This window comes from Theropithecus gelada, chromosome 9, assembly GCF_003255815.1.
Source record: "Theropithecus gelada isolate Dixy chromosome 9, Tgel_1.0, whole genome shotgun sequence".
NCBI lineage: Eukaryota > Metazoa > Chordata > Mammalia > Primates > Cercopithecidae > Theropithecus > Theropithecus gelada.
In genome coordinates this window covers 71,673,113-71,694,390 of record NC_037677.1, presented here as the reverse complement: position 1 = coordinate 71,694,390, position 21,278 = coordinate 71,673,113, and the positions used below count along the sequence as shown (strand labels likewise).

The 21,278-nt window shown below is 40.4% G+C and overlaps 1 protein-coding gene across 2 annotated transcripts in view; it reads left to right on the top strand.

Annotated features, from left to right (window-relative positions):
* Positions 1–21,278, top strand: part of LOC112632165 (protein ZNF365) — a 107,362-nt gene that overhangs the window by 21,073 nt on the left and 65,011 nt on the right. The window contains exons 4-5 of one of the 2 annotated variants that reach the window (XM_025397949.1): positions 3,944–3,981; positions 4,728–7,648. The exons of the other annotated variant lie outside the window; for it this stretch is intronic. Of the exons in view, the coding sequence (XP_025253734.1) occupies positions 3,944–3,981; positions 4,728–4,989 (300 nt within the window). The 3' untranslated portion in view covers positions 4,990–7,648. Of the gene's footprint in view, positions 1–3,943; positions 3,982–4,727; positions 7,649–21,278 lie in introns of those variants that run through there. 2 annotated transcript variants of the gene reach the window in all.

Below are 21,278 nucleotides of genomic sequence, written 5' to 3'. Positions count from 1 at the left end.
GAAAGAAGAAACTTACATACTAATCTAGGAATTTCACTGCTCTCTAGAGGTGGTAATGAGAAAAAGAGGGAAGAGAAGAGAGGGAGGGAACTTAGGTGGTGTAAGAAGGGAAATGAGGATCTACGCTGTTTTTGTAGTGCAGCCTTAGTGGAGAGAGTGAGATCTGGGCTGGGGATGGTATTCCTCATTGTTCTAAAGGAGGAAACTCAGGTGTGCAAGCAAGAAGGGGAGAGTGGGGAGTAGAGTCAGAATCTTCTGCTTGTTCTGTGGTGCACTGGGGTGAGAAGCTGTCCTTGGTACGGCTGAGGCTTCAGAAGCCTGGGTTTCTGGGCTCTCTGTACCTTCACTAAGCTGGGCCAAAGATATCATTCAAAACTTTCTTTGTTAAAAGCATCTGAGTTATTCTTTGTCTCTATAGCCACAGATATCCTGGGCAGATTTGGCACTTTGATGATATCCTGGGCACAGATTTGGCAGTTTGATGATATCAAAGACATGACTTCTTATTTTATAGGTGAATGTATATTACAGAAATCTGACCTTCTTTTTTTTTTTTTTTTTTCTTTGAGGCGGAATTTTGCTCTTGTTGCACAGGCCGGAGTGCAATGCCGTGATCACAGTTCACTGCAACCTCTGCCTCCCCGCTTCAAGCGATTCTCCTGCCTCAGCCTCCTGAGTGGCTGGGATTACAGGTGCCTGCCACCATGCCCAGCTAATTTTTTTTTTTTTTTTTTTTGTCTTTTTAGTAGAGACGGGGGGGTTTCACCATATTGGCCCAGGCTGGTTCGAACTCCTGACCTCAGGTGATCTGCCCACCTCAGCCTCCCTAAGTACTGGGATTGCAGGCATGAGCCACTGCACCCGGCCAAATCTGACATTCTAAATGCTCCAAAATCCAAAACATTTTGAGTGCTCTCCAGGGTCATGCTCAAAGGAAATGCTCGTTGGAGCATTTCGGTTCTCATATTTCTGCATTAGGGTTGCTGAACCGGTAAGTAGAATGCAAATATTCTGAAATTCTAAATCTAAAGCACCTCTAGTCCCAAGCATTTTGGATAAGATTTAGTCAAACCTGTACTTAGGTTGGCTTTTAGTACAAGGCTATTTGTGTTTTTCCAACCTGGGACCTTGATCAAAGGCTCTTTTGATCTTCATCTTAACATCCTCCTCTCCCTAATCAAAAAGAAAACAAAAATGTTGTACTAGGAGAAAATGGAAGTAGGTAGATGGGCTAAGTGAGAAAAGGTTTTCCATCTGCCTGAGGCCAAAAGGGCCAGGAGGAACAGTAGCCTCTTGTGTTCACGGGGGGAGCAGAGGAAATTCTGTGGTGGCTGTGATGATAAACCCCAGCCTCCACCCCAAACCTCATCGTTTATAGGATCTTTGGAGGAATTCTAGTCCAGCCATTTATTCCACTTAATTTATTGTGTACATACTACTTTGTTCTTATATTTAGGTACATGAACACATAGTTTTTAAGAAGACAGTACAGAGTGAAGGCTTGCTCAGACTTAGAGTCTGCTAACTTGGATTTGAAGGCCAGCCTGAACACTGGTAAAGCACTGAGGCTTCAAGTCAGTTACTTCACTCTGCTGCCTTATCTTCCATATCTGTAAAATTGGAATGATGGTACTTACCTCCTAAGGGCTGTTATGAGGGTTAATTCTGCCTGTTATGTGGTCAGTATTTGATCTGGTATGTGACATTTACACATGCACAATTTATAGTACCTTTATATGTGTGAGCTTCATGACCTATCTTTACTCATCTTTATCATGCATTTCCCTCTCGGTAAGACACAGTAAAGTCCTTTCATTTCTTGAGGTCCCAGGAGGGCCCATTAGTGACATTCATAGTCACTAAGGTTGGAGTTCTAAAAACATTTTTGAAGTCAGAGATCACTTTGAACATGTGATAACACTGTTAGCCTTTTTCTCAGGGAAAGAAGCATACATACACGTGTATTTGTTCTCTCTCTCTCTCTCTGTCTCTCAAGTTTGCATAAAATTCCAAAGAGCAGTATATATACAAACGTATGTAACAAATCATTCAACTACCACTTACATACATACAAACAGTAAAGTGAACATATTTTGTTACTCTCCAATAATTAAAAAAAAAATAAGGAGGAAAGATTTAAAGGAAGAAACACCCTGTTTATTTTTACAGTTTACACATTGACTGAAGTTCACTGAAGGAGCCCAGCTGAGAAATACTTTTTGGTGATGGTGGGGTAGAGAAAGTTGATGCCAGTGCCTTCGGGTCCCCAGAAGCTACCAGCCTGGCGCTTTCCAGAGCCATCTGTCCCACCTTCTTTGTATGTTGCATAATCTTTGGGACCTCATGTGAGAATGGTGCCTTTTTCTGTTACAATTTACTAATCTCAAGCCAAACCCAGCCTGCAGGAACAGGGTCAAATATTGCTGAGTTCTGATTGTGTCAAAAGACAGAACACAAGAATCTTATCTTGTCTCTTCATGACATGAACCTCTTTTTTTTTCTTTTTTAAGGAACCTCCTTTGTGGCTTGCTGCAGTCAGAAGAATGCAAGCGATGATCCTGTTAGGCTGAGCTTGGGTTTTCAGATTATTTTAGTACAGCAGGGACACATGTCTTGGCCACACTGGCCCAATACCAAGGTGGCCTTTTCTCCATATTTTATTTGTCGTTTCTCTTCTTCTGTTGGTCTGCCTGCTAATGTGACACCACTTATTCTAGTGAAAGCTACATGAGGAAGATCAGGAACAGGAGAATGGAAATATACTGCCTATACACTGGATGGTGACATCTCTATCACAAAATGATAATTACCAATTTATTCTGCAAATGATAATATTCCAAGCCCAGCCACAAAAGTGCATGCAGATATTTTATTGCATGAGTTATTAGGAGTGGGAAATCATCTCCATGAGAGACAGCCTCAGGGACAACTGTGGGGTTGTTCTTCATATTCTCTCATTTTAGAAATGATGTATTATAGGCAAGAAACCTTTTATGTCAATGTTCTCCTTAGTTGATACATTGTGACTGGCCACAGCTATAGATTAGCTGCAAATACAGCCTGCATCAATCAAGAAATCATGGCAGATCATTTCAGGTTTTCAAATTTTATGTATTTATTTTATTTCAATAGTTTTGGGGGAATAGGTGGTTTTTGGTTACATGAATAAATTCTTTAGTGGTGATTTCTGAGATTTTGGTGCACCCATCACGTGAGCAGTGTACATTATACCCATATGTTGTCTTTTATCTGTCACCCCACTCCTTAAAGAACTAAAAGTAGAACTACTGTTCGATCCAGCAGTCCCACTACTGGGTATCTACCCAAAGGAAAAGAAGTAAATTATATGAGAAAGACACATGCACACACATGTTTATAGCAGCACAATTTGCAACTGCAAAAATATGAAATCAACCTAAGTGCCCATCAACCAATGAGTGGATAAAGAAAATGTGGTATATATAAACTGTGGAATACTACTCAGCCATAAAATGGAATGAAATAATGGTCTTTGCAGCAAGAGGCCATTATTCTAAGTGAAGTAACTCAGGAATGGAAAACCAAGTATCTTATGTTCTCACTTACAAGTTGGGAGCTAAGCTATGAGGATGCAAAGGCATTCTAGTATTTGAAAACATATTTCTTCAGATGTTGCTCTGCCGGGAGGCTCTTTTGAGTGTTTGAGATTTTTGAGATCTGTTGACATAGACTTCTCAGAAATCTCAGAACAAGGGCCCGCAGAGGCTCCTGGAGTAAGCAAGCAAAGATGAGATGAGATGTTCTTGTTCACCAGTGCGATGGATGGTGCTGCAGGTCATGCTACCAGTAACACTTACCGACTCCCTTAATGGGAATGCAAGTTTTAGAAAATAAAAGAAATATTTTAAAAACCAAATCCAGCCCTCAAATGCAGTAACATTTTTTCTTATTTGTCTTCCTTCAGCTTACAGACATCTCCTCAAATAGGAAACCCAAATGCCTGTATGTATGTCTTTTTATACTTGGGCCATTTGATAATGTTTGTATTGTATGTTTTCCTGTTGCATTTTGTATGAGATCATATCTATTTTATATGATATCTATATTATAAATGGATTTGAGAGGCTTAAGTGAAAACTGACCTGCATGTGTACCTAACTTTGTGAAAAGTTGATGTGACCTTTCGATATCCTACTAGTCTATTAGTATGTGCCACTATGATTGTACCGGAGGAGTATTTTTAGAGTATTATATTGTATAACTTTCACTCATTGAGGTATAGTGTGGCCGTAATAACTCTATATACTGTTAATGTAGTTCATGTACTACATTGTTTATGTAAATTCATACTGGGAGTTATATGCTTTCCAACGTCTATGCAGTGAATTTGTCTGAGTCTGCTAGTCGTCACTTAACGACTCAAGAGACATGAGTTCTGGTCCCATCTTCTCCATAGACCAACTGTCTGTATTATTCTGGGTAGTAATTAACATTTTGTGTACCTCAGTCTTATCACTGTAAATAGGACTAGTAATATGTCCCTGGGAATTTAGTACCATGTGATCATTTCATGGAGACCACAGGAATTTTTGGAAGAAAAATACCCATATTATGATTTGTCTTTGTGGTAGCATTATTACCACTGTAGCATGTAGGAGAGATTGTGCCATGAGTAGTTATTCTTTTAAGGTTTTAAAGAAATCTTTCTTTCTGCTCATCTCTTCTCCACTCCCCCCAACCCTCTGTAGAAGCCGAGGGCACCCGCATTCGGTGTGTAACCATCCTGATCTCAAGGCCCATTTCCACCCAAAGGGAAGGAACTGCCTGAAAAAGGCCAAGGATGACAGAGCCAGCATGCAACCTGCCAAGGCCATTCACGAACAGGCCGAGTCCTCAAGAGACCTCTGCAGACCTCAGAAGAAAGGGGAGCTCCTGGGGTTTGGCCGCAAAGGCAACATCAGGCCCAAAATGGCTAAAAAAAAGCCAACAGCCATTGTGAACATCATCTAAAAGGGTGGGTGGTGCTGGACCAATCATCGCTGGGCTTTGGGGAACGTTATTCCAGGGGCCAACAGTAATGTCCTTCTGGAAACATTCCATGGTAAGACACATCAGAAAAGCCAAGGGCATAACACAGGCAAGCACCTCGATTAACCAGAGATTAGCAAATGGGAATCTTAGTGAACCAGAATTTTATTATAACCGCCTTTTGGAAGCTTGCAAGTTACAGAAAGAATAAAAAAATTAAATCAATCCTAAAGCTCTAACTTCTAAAGTAACTGGCCCAGTCTCCAGTAATCTTGGCATCTGGGCTTCTATGCAGTGGTCATTAATTTTCAGGCCCAAGGCCACACAAAATGTCAGGCCTAGGGAGAAAATTCATCTGTGCCTACTGCTCTCCAAAGTGCGAGGCAAGGAATGGGAGTGTAAAGTTGTTAATAGCAGTGAAATGAAAATATTTGTGTTTGTGTATAACCTTCGCCTCAGCTAATTTGAAAGCCTCCAAAATAAGGATTCCCATTCCCCGAGTATTCTGGTTAATCAAGATTTCAATTTCTGGGTTGCTCAAGGGACTCATTCAGTCAGACTTCAGTTCTCATTTCGACAGAGTGTCTTTCAGTTCGTTTGTTTGATTGAGGTTTTTTGGTGGCCTAGATGCATGTTTATTCAGATTTTGGTACACCTCTGCCGTCTTGTTTGGCTGAGTATTCTGCACCCACAGACCACGCTGCCAGCCTCTATCTTAATAGCTGCTTCTGTGGATTTGGGTGGGGAGTGCAGTAAAACCCTCTTTTGATTAGCACCCAGCATAGGCTCAGTGTCTAGGTGGTTGGAATGACAGTGGACTGCACGCTTGGTACATCGTGACCATCCTGGAAGCACTGCGGGTGTTGCCAAGCCCTTTCCTAAGACCTGCTTCCTGGACAGTGTCACTGGCCCTCTCTCTTTCTGCTATGGGCATGACTTTCTCTTTGCTGGCTTAACTTTTCCACTGGGTGGTTCACTTCGCCTCCTGCTGCTTCTGTGCCCTGTTAAGGCTTCAGGTATCTTTCAACCAAATATCTGGAGTGTTCACTGTATGTTGCATTCTCAAGTAATTTCTGAACTAAACAATGCATGTAGGAGCCAGAATCTGACACTGTCTTCCCCTCTTTGCTTCCGTAAAATGGCTTTTGTTTCCACAAAGAGCTGTTAAGAATTTCCTGCTGTATGATTTTCCTCAAGAATGAATTTCCATGTTATTTTTTCCTTAAATTTAGCAATATCATCAGGTCTCATGCAGAGTTTACAAGTGCTGACATTCTTCTGAAAACAGGAATAATTTTGTCCACAAATATATACATATATACATATATATAACACATGCAAAATATATATGTTAAGTATATTAATAATTTATTTTTAAATACTCATGGAGAAAGTGTGTGTTTGTGGTGGGTGGTTTTTAAACTATATATGTTTGTTCATGTAAACTGAATTCTCTTATTTAAAAAATCAAAACTGTAACCTAATTAACATTGGCAGAATTATGATTGTTATTGCAATAAGCATCAAATTAGCAGTGCATTAAAAATAGGTAATAAAGCAGTTGCTTAAATGCCAGTCAATTAAAAAGTGTAACTTATCATTATACAAACGTTTTGAACCACCATAATGAAAATGTCCATTTTTGAATCTTCACTTTGACTTTTGGTTTATGGGGGGTGGATATTCATGTGATATATAAGCAGCTATCAAGTGGGGAAAAACATTGTTGTGAATATCACTGTTTTAGGCTAACATTGTAAAAATTGTAATGTTATAATTATTTGTGATTTGAAGAATTACCTTCCCCCTCTAAAGTTATTTATTATTGATGCTTATACCATGATTGCACTTTAGCCTTTTACATACTAAAAACATGACTTGTTAGTTGTATTGCATGCTCTTTGTCCCGTACTGTGTGTGCAATGACAACTTGTTTCTGTTTTATTTAAAGTAACTGACATTTTGGATTTTCATCTAGCATACCTAGAGGGCATGGCAGCTCTCTCTGACAGTGGTACCCCATGATCTTCAGGAAGTATCATAATGTCATCCTACTCTACATTTCACAAGACAGATTATTTTGAGATTTATTATATTAAAAATCTTTTTAAGTTCCCACTAAATTTTGACCCCCATATAAAGAAATGTGTTATGTATGTTGTGCCTCCTTAGAGACATAAATTTAGTGTCAAAACATGGGAGATGGCTTACTCAGAAGCGTACTCCACTTAACACACCATGACCCGAGCTAAGTGCCATGTCCCGTTTGTGTCTTATTTTTAAATATTTCCTTTGTCCACATGGGCAGTTGACCTTAGAGTTAAGGCGGTTGCTTTTTTGAAGAAATCACCAAAGTGTCTGGGAAACTATGTTCAAGGTTAAACTGGAGAGTAGATTTAATTTTATTTGTCTTGTAGGGAAGAAATCTTCCTTTGAACTGTTTTTCTTGCTTTTTGCCTTTTTCCCAAACTAGGTTACAGATCCTTATCTGCAAGGTTCAAATTGCTTAGACACTGTTTTCCAGTATTCTGCAGGGCAGTCAGTTGTACAGAAGTTGGAATATTCTGTTCCCAGAATTAAAGAAGTTTTTAGATTATGAAATATTATGATAATAAAGCTATATTTCTGACTAATGTGTTGATATGTTTTGTCTAGCTGGAGTGTTTTTTGGGGGAGCCAAGTATGTTGGTCCACTAACAGGAAACAAAATGGTCCTTCATGAATAAGCTGTTCATCATACGTATAATCACCAGGATCTTGTGTACCTATAGGTTTTCTTGAAAACTTAGCTAGATCATTTTTGTTCATCATAATGCCTATATCTAAAAGTTATTTTTGCATATGTTCACACTGAGACAGCTTCATTAAAAGCCCATTTGGCACTTTTCCCCATCTTCCTCCACAACCATGAGTAATTTTCCTACACTGTATTTTTAAACTTGTCGGCTCTTAGCAATTCATAAACCAATTTCACAGTATATATCCCAGCCTATATATGCTCTACATCCAAGACATTGCAAAGCCCAGAGAGTGATCAGGATAGATAACAGAGAGAAGTATATGACTGGTGGAATTACTCAGCCATTGTTCTTTTAAGAACCATGAAATCAGGAAAATTTAGGGGACTCCACTTGTTTAGGAGCTGTGAGAGTTATTCGGGAGGTGACCTTAGTCTGCCCTTATAGTTGACCTTTGAACAGTGCAAGGGTTAGGGACACCGATTCCTGTGTAAGTTAAAATCTATGAGTAACTTTTGACTGCTCAAAAACTTAACTACTGATAGCCTACTGTTGACCAGAAGCCATACTGATAACATAGTTAACACATATTTTGTATGTTAAATTTATTATCTACCATATTCTTACAATCAAACCAGAGAAAAGAACATGTTAGTAGGAAAGTCATAAGGAAGAGAAGATGTAGTTACATTCATTAAGTGGAAGTGGATCATCGTAGAGGTCTTCATCCTCATTGTCTTCACATTGGGTGGGCTGAGGAGGAAAAGGAGGAGGAAGGGTTTGTTTTGCTACCTTTGGTGGCAGAAGAAATCAGGATAAAACTGGACCCACTTGGCCGGGCGCGGTGGCTCAAGCCTGTAATCCCAGCACTTTGGGAGGCCGAGGCGGGTGGATCACAAGGTCAGGAGATCGAGACTATCCTGGCTAACATGGTGAAACCCCGTCTCTATTAAAAATAAAAAAAAAACTAGCCGGGCGCGGTAGCGGGCACCTGTAGTCCCAGCTACTTGGGAGGCTGAGGCGGGAGAATGGCGTGAACCCGGGGGGCGGAGCTTGCAGTGAGCCGAGATCGCGCCACTGCACTCCAGCCTGGGAGACACAGTGAGACTCCGTCTCAAAAAAAAAAAAAAAAAAAAAAAAAAAAAAAAAAAAAAAAAAAAAAAACTGGACCCACTCAGTTCAAATCTATATCGCTCAAGAGTCAACTGTATTTATGTCAGGGTTAATGGGTTCCCCAGGTTATAGTGTTTTTGAGAAATAGCTGTGACATTCCTGATTATCTCAGTTTGTTAGAAAACATAAATCCCAGTATCTTGATCCTGCGCAATCTGGATCCTTCAGAAGTGAGTTCCAGGGGTGGCATGCCTGCTCAATCCCAAACAAGCCCTGGAGCAATTTCCAAATGTTTAAATGATGGAGAGCTTTAGAAATTGAATGCCTTTTTGTGGAATTAAGTACATTTTATCTTTTGTGTTCCTTTTGTTGTTGTTCATGTTCTGGGTCAGAACACATCTGAAATTTTCATTTAAGAAAAGAGTATTCAAACTGTAGCCCTGGGTTAAATTTGCTCTGGATTTTCAGCTATTATTCCAGGATGGAAAAGAGTTTTTCCAGTAGAGGCACCTCACACATAGGCAGGCTAGATTCTCCTTCCCACCCTGCAATGGGGACACTGATACATGTTGCATATGTGGAGGTAGATGCCTAGGTTGGTAAGTGAGAACTTTGGTACCAATGTCTTGTGAGAAGAGGAGAGACGATTGCTGCCCTTAAGTATCTGAGGTGTTATCACATAGAAAAATACATATTTTGTGTGGCTGCAAAAGATATTACTGAAAGCTGTGAGAGAAAGTTCTGAGGAAGGAGATATCAAATCACTAAATGAAAAATTTCTAAGCACAATGGAATAGGTCACCTAGTTAAAAAGTGAGCTCCCTGTCTCTGAGCTACTCTTTCCTTTATGTTAGACTGGGATTCTACACTGGGTTGGGAATTGGGCTGGGTTCTTCCAAAAATACTTGTAGCCTTGGGATTCTATTGTTATATATATACTGATGTTATATTAATGTAAATGTTGGCCACATAAAACTTAGTGTTGACATGGTAACTTGATTTTGGAGATTTTATTTCACTGACTTGGGCTTTGCAAAGTTTGTAAACTTTGTAAAGTCACAAAGATAACACGCACCCATATTTATTCGTACAGAATCCTTTTGAAGCAAGTAGGGCTGAGGAGGTACAAGTTTCTACTCTTAGCAGGTGGAGAAACAGCAGTTGGGGAAACGGGAGATGTACATCTGTTACTATTACCTCAGCATGATGTGCTTCTTGGAACGGAAGCATCTCACCTCCCTGAATGTGATTTTAGTGTTTAAAGAGAAGGTACATTTTTTGTTACAACATGACTCCTGAATGCAAGCCAGGAACCTCATCTGGTGTTCAGTTAAATCAACAGCAGTTCTTTCTAGCCCTGGAAGATAAATTAGCAATGTTGGACTTAGAGATGGTGTGTGTGACGTCAGGCTCCAGCATCACGCCTTCTTCAGGCATTTTCCAGGTAGTTTTGATTATTCTTCAGCTTTTGCCTTTCTTATTAATATACTTAAGCAGGTGACATCATCACATTTTGCAATAAGAGTGGGGCTTATGATGGCTTGAAAGGGTTTCCAGGGCCCAGGAACGCCTCTGTGACAGAGCTTCAGTGAGAAAAAGAAATTGTCCTTCTACATCTCAGCCAATGCTCCTTCACCATGTTCTGCCTCCTCATTGACAAAAGTCCAGAAAATGGTCCTATATGCATTTGTTGATTACATAAAGGTTCTCAGTGTCCTGCAATTCTGTTTTTAACAGTTATGATCAGTTATTGCACCTATGGAAGCCACTGTGGGGGTTATAGACATTGCCACTCTGCAAGCTCCAGACCTCTGCCACCCCTTAGAGCTGAGGACCCCAACTTGCCAAGGAGTTTCAAAGTCTCAGATTGAAGTCTGTTAGATATTAGTGCATATGTTTGTGGACATTCCACATTGGTTGTTTGCTGACTGACAAGTGGCGTTGTTCACTTTGGTTGAGTATATCATAGAGAAACAGAAAGATGGTTTTATATCTCAACCTCTCCTCTTTCCAAGCCCTAATTCTTTGTTCAAGGGTGAGACCCCACTTCCCCATTCTCAGGAATGTACTGCATTTTTATCTTTAAGTGTGCCTGTAGCTTGAAATCATAGCTAACACTTCTCATGTAGTCCTAAACACAGAGGTCTGGTAGAGGGAACCAAGATTCTTAAAGGGTAAGCGATCCTGGAGGAGCTTCGAGTGAGTAAGGGCAAGTAGAGTGGACACACAGTTAGTTATTGGGATGAAGATCAAAGCTTTGGATTTGCCCTGCATGCCCTGGCTCTGGCCTGCCTCTCCACTCCAGCCAGCACCAGACCTCTTGCTCCTTTCCAGCCACTGCCTTCCTTTCAGAGCATTGGCGATACCGTGCTCTCTCCACGCACTGCTTCCCTGACATGTTGTGTCTTCTGCCTGGAATGGCCTTCTCTTTCTTTTTCATCTAGTTAATTTCTGTTCAGCCTTCAGATTTGAGATCAATTGTCACTTCCCCAAGGCAGCTTCATAACTCTCAGAATACCATGTGCCTATTCCTTGTAGGACTGATTCCAGGTGCCCCTTTATAATATTTAATGGTGTGATGACTTGACGCATATCTGCCTTCCTCACTGTTCTGTTGTTTCCATAACAAGGGGCCAAGTCTGTACCTTTTATCCCTGGTATGTCCCGAGTGCCAGATGCAGTACCCAGCATAGAGTGGGTCCTCAATAAGGTATTTGTGGAGTATGGGAACATCAGTGGCCTCAGATATGCTAAAAAACAAAAGTACAATGAGAAAATGGACTTTCTTCCAGCTGGGGAGGATCAAAGAGGAAGTAGTATTTGCAGAATGAACAGGATTGGAGTTAGCAAAACAGAACAGAGCATTTTAAGCAGTCCGAGTGTGGTCATGGAGGTAGAAAGCATAGGACAAGTGAGCCCTGGGAAGTAACATAATTTTTCCTTGTATATCTATTTCTTGGCCAGTCTGTCTCCCTGTTTTAAGGGTAAGCCCATCAGGTCTGCAGCTATCCTGTAGTGTTGTATCCCATTGTGGAGAACTGTATCTACCCTGATGCTCTAGCACCTAGCTGGGCCTGCCGCTGTGTAGGGATTCAGGAGATCCAGTGAGACAGCATCATTCCTGGAACCTGGGCAGGGGCTCAGCTTGCCAGAGGGACAAGTAGCTCCAGCTCTAGGAATAGAAAAACTACAAGGGTATGGAATCAGGCAGAGTGTTGGAGCACTCTGCTTCTGCTTCTAAGGGTCCTTCCAGCAAGGGCTGGAGCCCACAAACTGGCTGCCACTCCTCTTATTGAAGCCATTCCTACAAATTTTATAAAATTAATCAGAGAAGCATGGAGGGGAGAAACAAAAATAAACCAAGCTGGCAGCACAGTCAATGTTTGTCATGAGGTCAGCTTGCTCTCTGACCTGCTTCCCCATACTGGTTTGTGGCCTATTGTCCCAGAATCATGCAGACCCCGCTGTAAGACTATAGCTCCCCTGAACTGCTGTATAGATAACAACTCAAACACTACAAAACATTAAGCTTTTCCTCTGAGATATTCCTTCAGGTCCTGTGTACCAGTGAAACTACTGACACCTGCTTGCCTGAGGGACCCCACAAGATGCTGACTCACTAAAGAATGCGGTTCCCATATCCCCTTTACCCTTCTTAGGAAAACTTTTGACTTTTGACCCTCATTGTCCCTAATCTCCTTAAAAACGCCAGCCCAGGAAAAATCAGGGAGATGGATTTGAGGGTCGCCTCTCATCTCCTGACTCAGTGCCCTGTGATCGTTAAACTCTTTTTCTGCTGCAAACCCTTCTGCCTCAGTGTATTGAACTATTACTGTGTAGGAGGCATATGAACCTGTTGGTCCTACAGCCTTATCAGTAGGTATTTTAATACTCTCCTTCTTTAACCTGCATCTATGGTAAGATAGAAAATACATGGTATTTCCTTCTGAATCCATGGTAGACGTTGCTAACTGACCAGGATTATCTTTCCTGATGAACACAGACATAGCCTTATAATCCTTCTTAACACAGCCTTAACCAGCTGTAGTAGGCAGAACGTCTACCCACCCAAACTTTTAACTTTGGAAGAATCCTTTAGATAATAACTATGTGTTGTTTAAGCCACTAAATTTGTGATAATTTGTTACAGCAGCCATAGAAAATGAGTATACCAGTTAGTCAGCACACAAATCACAATCTATTTGCCCTTCCTCAACAATGGTGCCGTTGTAAGGGCACTGGTGTTGGCATCCTGCTTTACAAATTACATCTGCTTTGACTGTGGGTCCAGTTTCCTCATCTGAAAAATAGAGAGAATGATGTCTTGCCTTGGACATGTGGAAAGCACATGGGAACAACCATAAAGTCTTCTCTCTCCCCTAATAACTTTCTAACCAAGAACTTGGACATAGAAAAACAAGATTCGGCCGGGCGCGGTGGCTCAAGCCTGTAATCCCAGCACTTTGGGAGGCCGAGACGGGTGGATCACGAGGTCAGAAGATCGAGACCATCCTGGCGAACACGGTGAAACCCCGTCTCTACTAAAAAATACAAAAAACTAGCCGGGCGAGATGGTGGGCGCCTGTAGTCCCAGTTACTTGGGAGGCTGAGGCAGGAGAATGGCGTAAACCCGGGAGGCGGAGCTTGCAGTGAGCTGAGATCCGGCCACAGCACTCCAGCCTGGGCGACAGAGCGAGACTCCGTCTCAAAAAAAAAAAAAAAAAAAAAAAAAAAAAAAAAAAAAAAAAAAAGAAAAACAAGATTCTTCCCTGTGTACTAAAACGAAAGGCGACGTTTAATGAACTAGAGCAGAAAATCATAAAGTTACATTAAACGGTCTGAATGGTGGTGAAGAACTGACTATAACCTGTTTGAAGATATTAACCTATCTAATAGAAACAGATAGGTATTAACATATCTAAAGACAGACATCAGGCTCCGCCACTTACTAGTTTTATTATCTTGAGCAACTTACTTAATCTATTAGAGCTTCATTGTCTCTCTTTGTATTCAGGATTATGGTGCAGATTCAATAAGATATCCATATAAAGTTTTTAGCATAATACCTGGCACAGAGTCAGTACTTAATATATTTGTTTATTTGAGACTATTGGCTAAATATGGAGACTTAGAAAAGAGAGTGTCAGAAAACAAATACCAACAGCATCTTTTGGGGGATATATGGGCCAGTAAATAAAATTCCCCTCTCAAGTTATGAATTAACCAATACTTATTAACATACAAGCCCAATGCCTAGAGACCAAAATATCAGAGCTACTGGCAAGACTAGATTGTAGAACACTCTACTCATATATTGATGCATTGATTTTGCACCTTCATGCAATTGCTTTGCTTTGCTTCTTAGTGCCCTATGTTTTTATTCCCCAGCAGAGTCAAGATAGTGTCTCTGGTCTTCTTTTCTCGGATCTGCTTTCTCTACTCCAGCTGTAGTTGACATCTGCCCTTCTTTTTGGCTGTTCGGAATTCAAACCCCCTTCTTGTATCTGCAGGGGATTCCTTCCCTGATGGGGTAGGGCCATCTCCTACTTAGAAGCTGAAAATGCCACATGCTCACCTTCCTAGCTTTTCCGGAAACTCTGCGACTTAGACTCTGCCTATCAGATATGTCCACCCCAAGCTTTGGTCCAAAGGAATTAACTTAAAGAGGTGGGGTGTGTCTAAAATCCTGTCTGGTGATGGAAGAGAATGGAGGCAGCAGCTCCATCCAGTTGCCTGAGGCATTGGCAATGACAGTTCTGACAGCAGAATCTTAGTGTTTTCAGTAGACCAGTTCAATGGTATAATTTTGGCATTGTTTCTGGCTGGCTAGCACCTCCACATCTGGTTCTCTGTCCTCCCCAGAGATAATGTGATGTAAGAATGCCATTTTAATAAACTCTTTTCTAACAGATCGCTAGAATCCATCCCTGTTGCCTGCAGCTAAGCACCCTGATGAATAGACCACACCCGCTTCAAGTACTTGGGGAAGTGAGGAACCATTTCCCTTGAAGGGTCTGTAGTGCATTCCAGTTGGGCTGTAATGAAGTGGTCATTGACTCTGTGGCACAAAAGGTTTTTTTTTTTTTGTATTCTTACTCAGCCCATTTCCTTCTTGTGCTTCAGGGTCAGGTACAGAGTACTGCATATGCCTAATAGGAGGGAGCTGTTCATCAAACTGAACAATCAGTTTGGCTCAATAGCTTAAACAAGTCCTGGTTTAAGTCCTCACCAGATGGATCTTGTCAGAATCACTAGAGTTAACTAGATATTCATCCACCCAACCAACCAACCATTCACCAATATTTATTTGGGGTCCTGTATAAGCCAGTCATGCAATTGTGGGTACAGGAGATACAGGCTGCCTCATGACCAAAAATATATGGGGGTAGCTGGTGAAGTTTTCTGAAGCATCAGGGCCAATCCCATCTGAACTCTCAGGGTCAATTTCCTCTCTGTGATGGTGTCCACATTACTCTGACTGGCCCTAGTGCATTTATAGCCATTTAGGACCACAGGATCTCAACAGAATCCCTGACTTAGTCATTCTCTATCCCATGGCACCATGTATTTTCTCAACAGCACTGACTACTATCTGAAATTATCTTATTTATTGGTTTACCTGTTTATTGTCTTTCCCTTCCTTTTACCTCATGGGACTGCTTTGTTGATTTTGTTCACTGACTGCTACTAAAATCCTGATTGATGAAGCCTTGTTCAAAGAACCAATAAATTGGTTCTAGAGAGAAAACTCTCTTCAGCTGTGATTTGGAGCAGGGCTACGGGATAGCTACTGTTGACTAGGAGATTACAATGAAAAGACTTTGAGGAATTCCTGCAGTATGTAGAATGTATAGAGGAATCTCTCTCTTTTTTTTTTCCTTCAACTTTTATTTTAAGTTCCAGGGTACATGTACAGGATTTGTTACATAGGTAAACATGTGCCATGGCGGTTTGCTGCACAGATCAACCCATCACCTTGGTATTATGCCCAGCATCCATTAGCTATTCTTCCTGATGCTCTCCCTCCCAACCCATAGGCACCTGTGTATGTAGTTCCTCTCCCTATGTCTATGTGTTCGTATTATTCAGCTCCAACTTGTAAGTGAGAACATGTGGTGTTTGGTTTTCTGTTCCTGCATTAGTTTGATGAGGATAATGGCTTCCAGTTCCATCCATGTCCCTGTAAAGGACATGATCTCATTCCTTTTTATGGCTGTATAGTATTCCATGGTATATATGTACCACATTTTCTTTATCCAGTCTATCACTGATGGGCATTTGGGTTTATTCCATGTCTGTGGTATTTTCATGTCAAACAGTATTTCTGCTTCTAGGTCTTTGAGGAATCATCACACTGTCTTCCACAATAGTTGAAATAATTTACACTCCCACCAACAGTGTAAAAGTGTTCCATTTTCTCTACAACCTTGCCAGCATCTATTGCTTCTGGACTTTTTAATACTTGCCATTCTGACTAGTGTGAGATGGTATATCGTTGTGGTTTTGATTTGCATTTCTCTAATGATCAGTGATGTTAAACTTTTTTTCATATGTTTGTCAGTTGCATACATGTCTTCTTTTGAGAAGTGTCTGTTCATGCCCTTTGTCCACTTTTTAGTGGGATTTTTTTTTTCAATTGTAAATTTGTTTAAGTTCCTTGTGGACTCTGGATGTTAGACCTTTGTCAGAGGGATAGATTGCAAAAATTTTCTCCCGTTGTAAGTTGTCTGTTCACTCTGATGATAGTTTATTTTGCTGTGCAGAAGCTCTTTAGTTTAATCAGATCACACATGTCAATTTTTGCTTTTGTTGCAAAACTGCTTTTGGTGTTTTCATCATGAAATCTGTGTTATGTCTATGTCCTAAATGGTATTGCCTAGATTTTCTTCTAGGGTTTTTATAGTTTTAGGTTTTGTTATACCCAGACCGTTTGTTCCCCAAAGAAGACCACCAGAGTCCAGAGTCAAAGCCAAGCGGCAAGGATCTTTTACTGCAAGTTTGAACTTGGTCCCTCCATTCTACAAGAGGGCACCGAACAATGCGAGTGCTTGCTTTTTATAGCCCGATGTAAACAGGATATGTAAAGTTACAGGGGAACAAGGGAATTCTTTTGGTTACAACATTACAATTGGTTAACATTATACATTTAGCATTTTTTATTGGTTCCCGCTGTGCCCTTATCGGAGATTTCCCAGGTGGTGTTTTTCTAAAGTTGAGAGAGATATGGAGGAATGTGTTTGTGCTGGGCTCAGGAAGTTGAGAGTGATATATGGTGGGTTGTGTTTGTGCTGGGCTCAGGAAGTTGGGAGATATATGGAGGAATGTGCCTGGTTTCTTTTCAGTTTTACATTTAAGTCTTTAATCCATCTTGAGTTAATTTTTGTATAAGGTGCAAGGAAGGAATCCAGTTCCAATTTTCTGCATGTGGCTAGCCAGTTCTCCCAGCACTATTTATTAAATAGGGACTCCTTTCCTCATTGCTTGTTTTTGTCAGGTTTGTTGAAGATTCGATTGTTGTAGCTGAGCAGTCTTGTTTCTGAGTTCTCTATTCTGTTCCATTGGTTTATGTGTCTGTTTTTGTGCCAGTACCATGCTGTTTTCATTACCATAGCCATGTAGTACAGTTTAAAGTTGGGTAGCATGGTGACTCCAGCTTTGTTCTTTTTGCTTAGGATTGTCTTGGCTATTCAGGCTCTTTTTTGGTTTCATATGAATTTTAAAACTAATGAGAACAAAGAGACAATGTACCAGAATCTCTGGGACGCAACTAAAGTAATGTCAAGAGGTAAATTTATGGCATTAAATGCCCACATCAAAAAGCTGGAAAGATCTCAAATTGATAACCTAACACCAAGAACCAAAACCAAACAAACCCCAAAACTAGCAGAAGACAAGAAAAAAAGAAAACTTCAAGCCCATATCCCTGATGAACATTAATGCAAAAATCCTCAATAAAATACTGGCAAACCGAATCCAGCAGTACATCAAAAAGTTTATCCATCACTATCAAATTGGCTTCTTCCCCAGGATGCAAGGTTGGCTCAATATATGCAAATGCAATAAATGTAATTCATTACATAGGCAAAACTAAAGACAAATACCACATGATTATCTCAATAGATGCAGAAAAGGCCTTCAATAAAATTTGACATCCCTTCATATTAGAAACTCTAAATAAACTAGATATTGAAGGAACATACCTCAAAATAAGGAGAGCCATATATAACAAACCCACAGCCAATATCATACTGAATGGGCAAAAGCTGGAAGCATTCCCTTTGAAAATCAGCACAAGACAAGGCTGCCCTTTCTTACCACTCTTATTCAACATCATATTGGAAGTTCTGGCCAGGGCAATCAGGCAAGAGAAGGAAATAAACAGTATTCAAATAGGGAGAGAGGAAGTCAAATTATTTATGTTTGCAGTTGACATGATCTAGAAAATCCCATTGTCTCAGCCCAAAAGCTTCTTAAGCTAAAAAGCAACTTCAGCAAAGTCTCAGGATACAAAATCAATGTGCAAAAATTGTTAGCATTCCAATACACCAACAACAGGCAAGCAGAGAGCCAAATCATGAATTAACTCCCATTCACAATTGCTAGAAAAAGAATAAAATACCTAGGAATACAGCTAACAAGAGATGTGAAGGACCTCTTCAAGGAGAACTACAAACCACTCTAAAGGAAATAAGAGAGGACAGAAACAAATGGAAAAACATTCCATGCTCATGGATAGGAAGAATCAGTATCATGAAAATGGTCATACTACCAAAAGTAATTTACAGATTCAATGCTATTCCCATTAAACTACCATTGAGCCCCATCTGATCTGAATGCTCTTCCTTAAATGAAGGCAGTTCAAAGCTGATGCTGGTCCTCCCAGAGATAGCACGGACTTTGGCAGAGCAAGTTGGAAAGAAAGAAGCTTGGCTAACAGGCAACTCTCCATCCTCAAGTAGTAACAAAAACTCCTCTGAGATTACTCTATAGCAATGTTTCTCAAACCCTGAGGGGTATCACAGTTACCTCTGGAATTTAGTAAAACTACAAAGGCATCTGATGTTTTCTATTAGCTCTCCAACTAATTCTGATATACACCAAAGTTGTAAACTACTGCTCAATGATATGGTAATATTTCTCAAAGTGTGTTCCATGGATCGCTAGTTCCTCTGACTCATACCAGTTAAATAAAGGAATTTTCAGTCTAAACATATTTCCCTACTGTAGACGGTTCAGCATTACAACAATGAAAATGTGCATTGTGAATCTTTTAGAGGAGAAAAAATGATACAAATGCTCCCTACACTTATTTGACCATGGAACTGTTTCTTCCAAGGGAACATGCATTAACATCTTCTGCAAACACAGTAGTTACCATTCAGAATATATTATAGTAAACACTTCAAAAGTACAATCACTGAGCACCACTCTGTTTTCTTAGGAAAACTTTTGACGCTCTCTGTCTTAAGGCAATTCACAACTGTCAGCCAGAGTGGTCAAATTTAAGTGATTTAGGGTGTACCTAAAACCTCATTTTAAAAAGTGGTCTGTAGTCCATCAGAATCCAGTATCACTTGGAAGTTTGTTAGAAATGAGGAATCCCAGGTCCCACCCTAGATCCATTGAATTGGAATCTGCATCTTTTTTTTTTTTTTTTTTTTTTTGAGATGAAGTCTCGCTCTGTCACCCAGGCTAGAGTGCAGTGGCCGGATCTCAGCTCACTGCAAGCTCCGCCTCCCGGGTTTACGCCATTCTCCTGCCTCAGCCTCCCAAGTAGCTGGGATTACAGGCGCCCACCACCTCGCCCGGCTAGTTTTTTGTATTTTTTAGTAGAGACGGGGTTTCACCGGGTTAGCCAGGATGGTCTCGATCTCCTGACCTTGTGATCAGCCCGTCTCGGCCTCCCAAAGTGCTGGGATTACAGGCTTGAGCCACCGCGCCCGGCCAGAATCTGCATCTTAATAGGATTTTTAGATGGTTCCTTTGCATTCACTAAGAGAAGCAAAGGTTTTTAACCAGAAATTTGAGGAGGAGCCATCCAATATGCAAATATTGGCCCTCTCTTCACGATCCTCTATCAAAACTTCTGAATCATTCTTGTAAACAACGTGAAACAGAAATATGCCTGTAGATGACTCTGATGCACTCACTATATCTTCCTTTCTTTGGTTCAGTTTTTCAAAGGCTGGGCTCCTGACTGAGAGAGTCACAGATAGCAGTCCTCATAAATTCAGGATTATCAGCGAGAAGCAAACACTTCCTAAAACTTACAGTGTTTCTCAGCCAATAAATTATATATATTAGTTTATTGGATATAATAAAGAAGAAATGCTTTGTGACTCTAATTAGTGCAAAAATTACTTAGGATTTTAATCATTATTTTTAGGCTTCTTAGCACAAGTGAACTATAAATGAAGCTCAAAATTATCCTATCTAGCTCTTTTTTTTTTTTTTTTTCCTGAGACAGAATCTCTGTCACCCAGGCTGGAATGCAGTGGTGCAATCAGAGCTCACCTCCTGGGCTCACAAGATCCACCCACCTCAGCCTCCCATGTAGCTAGGACCACAGGCATACCACCATATCTGACTAATTTTTTTTTTTTTTTTAATTTTGCTTTGATTTTTATAGAGACACTATGTTGCCCAGACTGGTCTCAAACTCTTACGCTTTAGCAATTTTCCCACATTGGCCTCCCAAAGTGCCGGCAAATGTGAGCCACTGTGTCTGGCTATCTATCTGGAGCTTTATCCTTACAAGTTTTCAGCTCCATTTCTGAAATACTCTGCCAATTGTACTACCCAGTGGATCATCCAGGTAATGCATCTTCTTTTTTTCTGTGCATATGGCATTTCCCTAGTTTCTAACCTTTTGCTTCACACTCAGATTCTCTTCCTTGTCTTGCCTTTGGTTTTCAGCAGTTTTATTATGATGTGTTTAAGTGTGATTTTATTTGTATTCATGTTGCTTATGGTTGCTTCTTGAATGTGTGGCTACTGTATTTTCAAATATTTCTTCTGCTTCATTCTTTTCTATCCTTTTGGGATAGAGACTATATGTATGCTACGCCTTTTCACTGTGTTCCACATGTTTCCTGTGCTTTTTCTTATTTTCCATCCTTATTCTCTCTGTGCTTCAGTTTGAATATTTTCCATTGACCATTCTTCTGGTTCATTAATCCTGTCTTGTGTATCTAGTCCCAGGCAAACTCATAATTTCAGGTGTTACATTTTTAAAATCTAAAATTTTCATCTGATTTGTTTTTAGAGGTTACAGTTCTCTGAGAAATTCCTCATTTTAAAAAGTACTTTCTTATTTTTTTGAACATATTAATTACAGTAAAAGTCTTTGCTAATTCTAATATCTAGGTTACCTGTGGCTCTATTTCTATTGCTTTTTTTTTTTTTTTTTTTTTTTTTGTG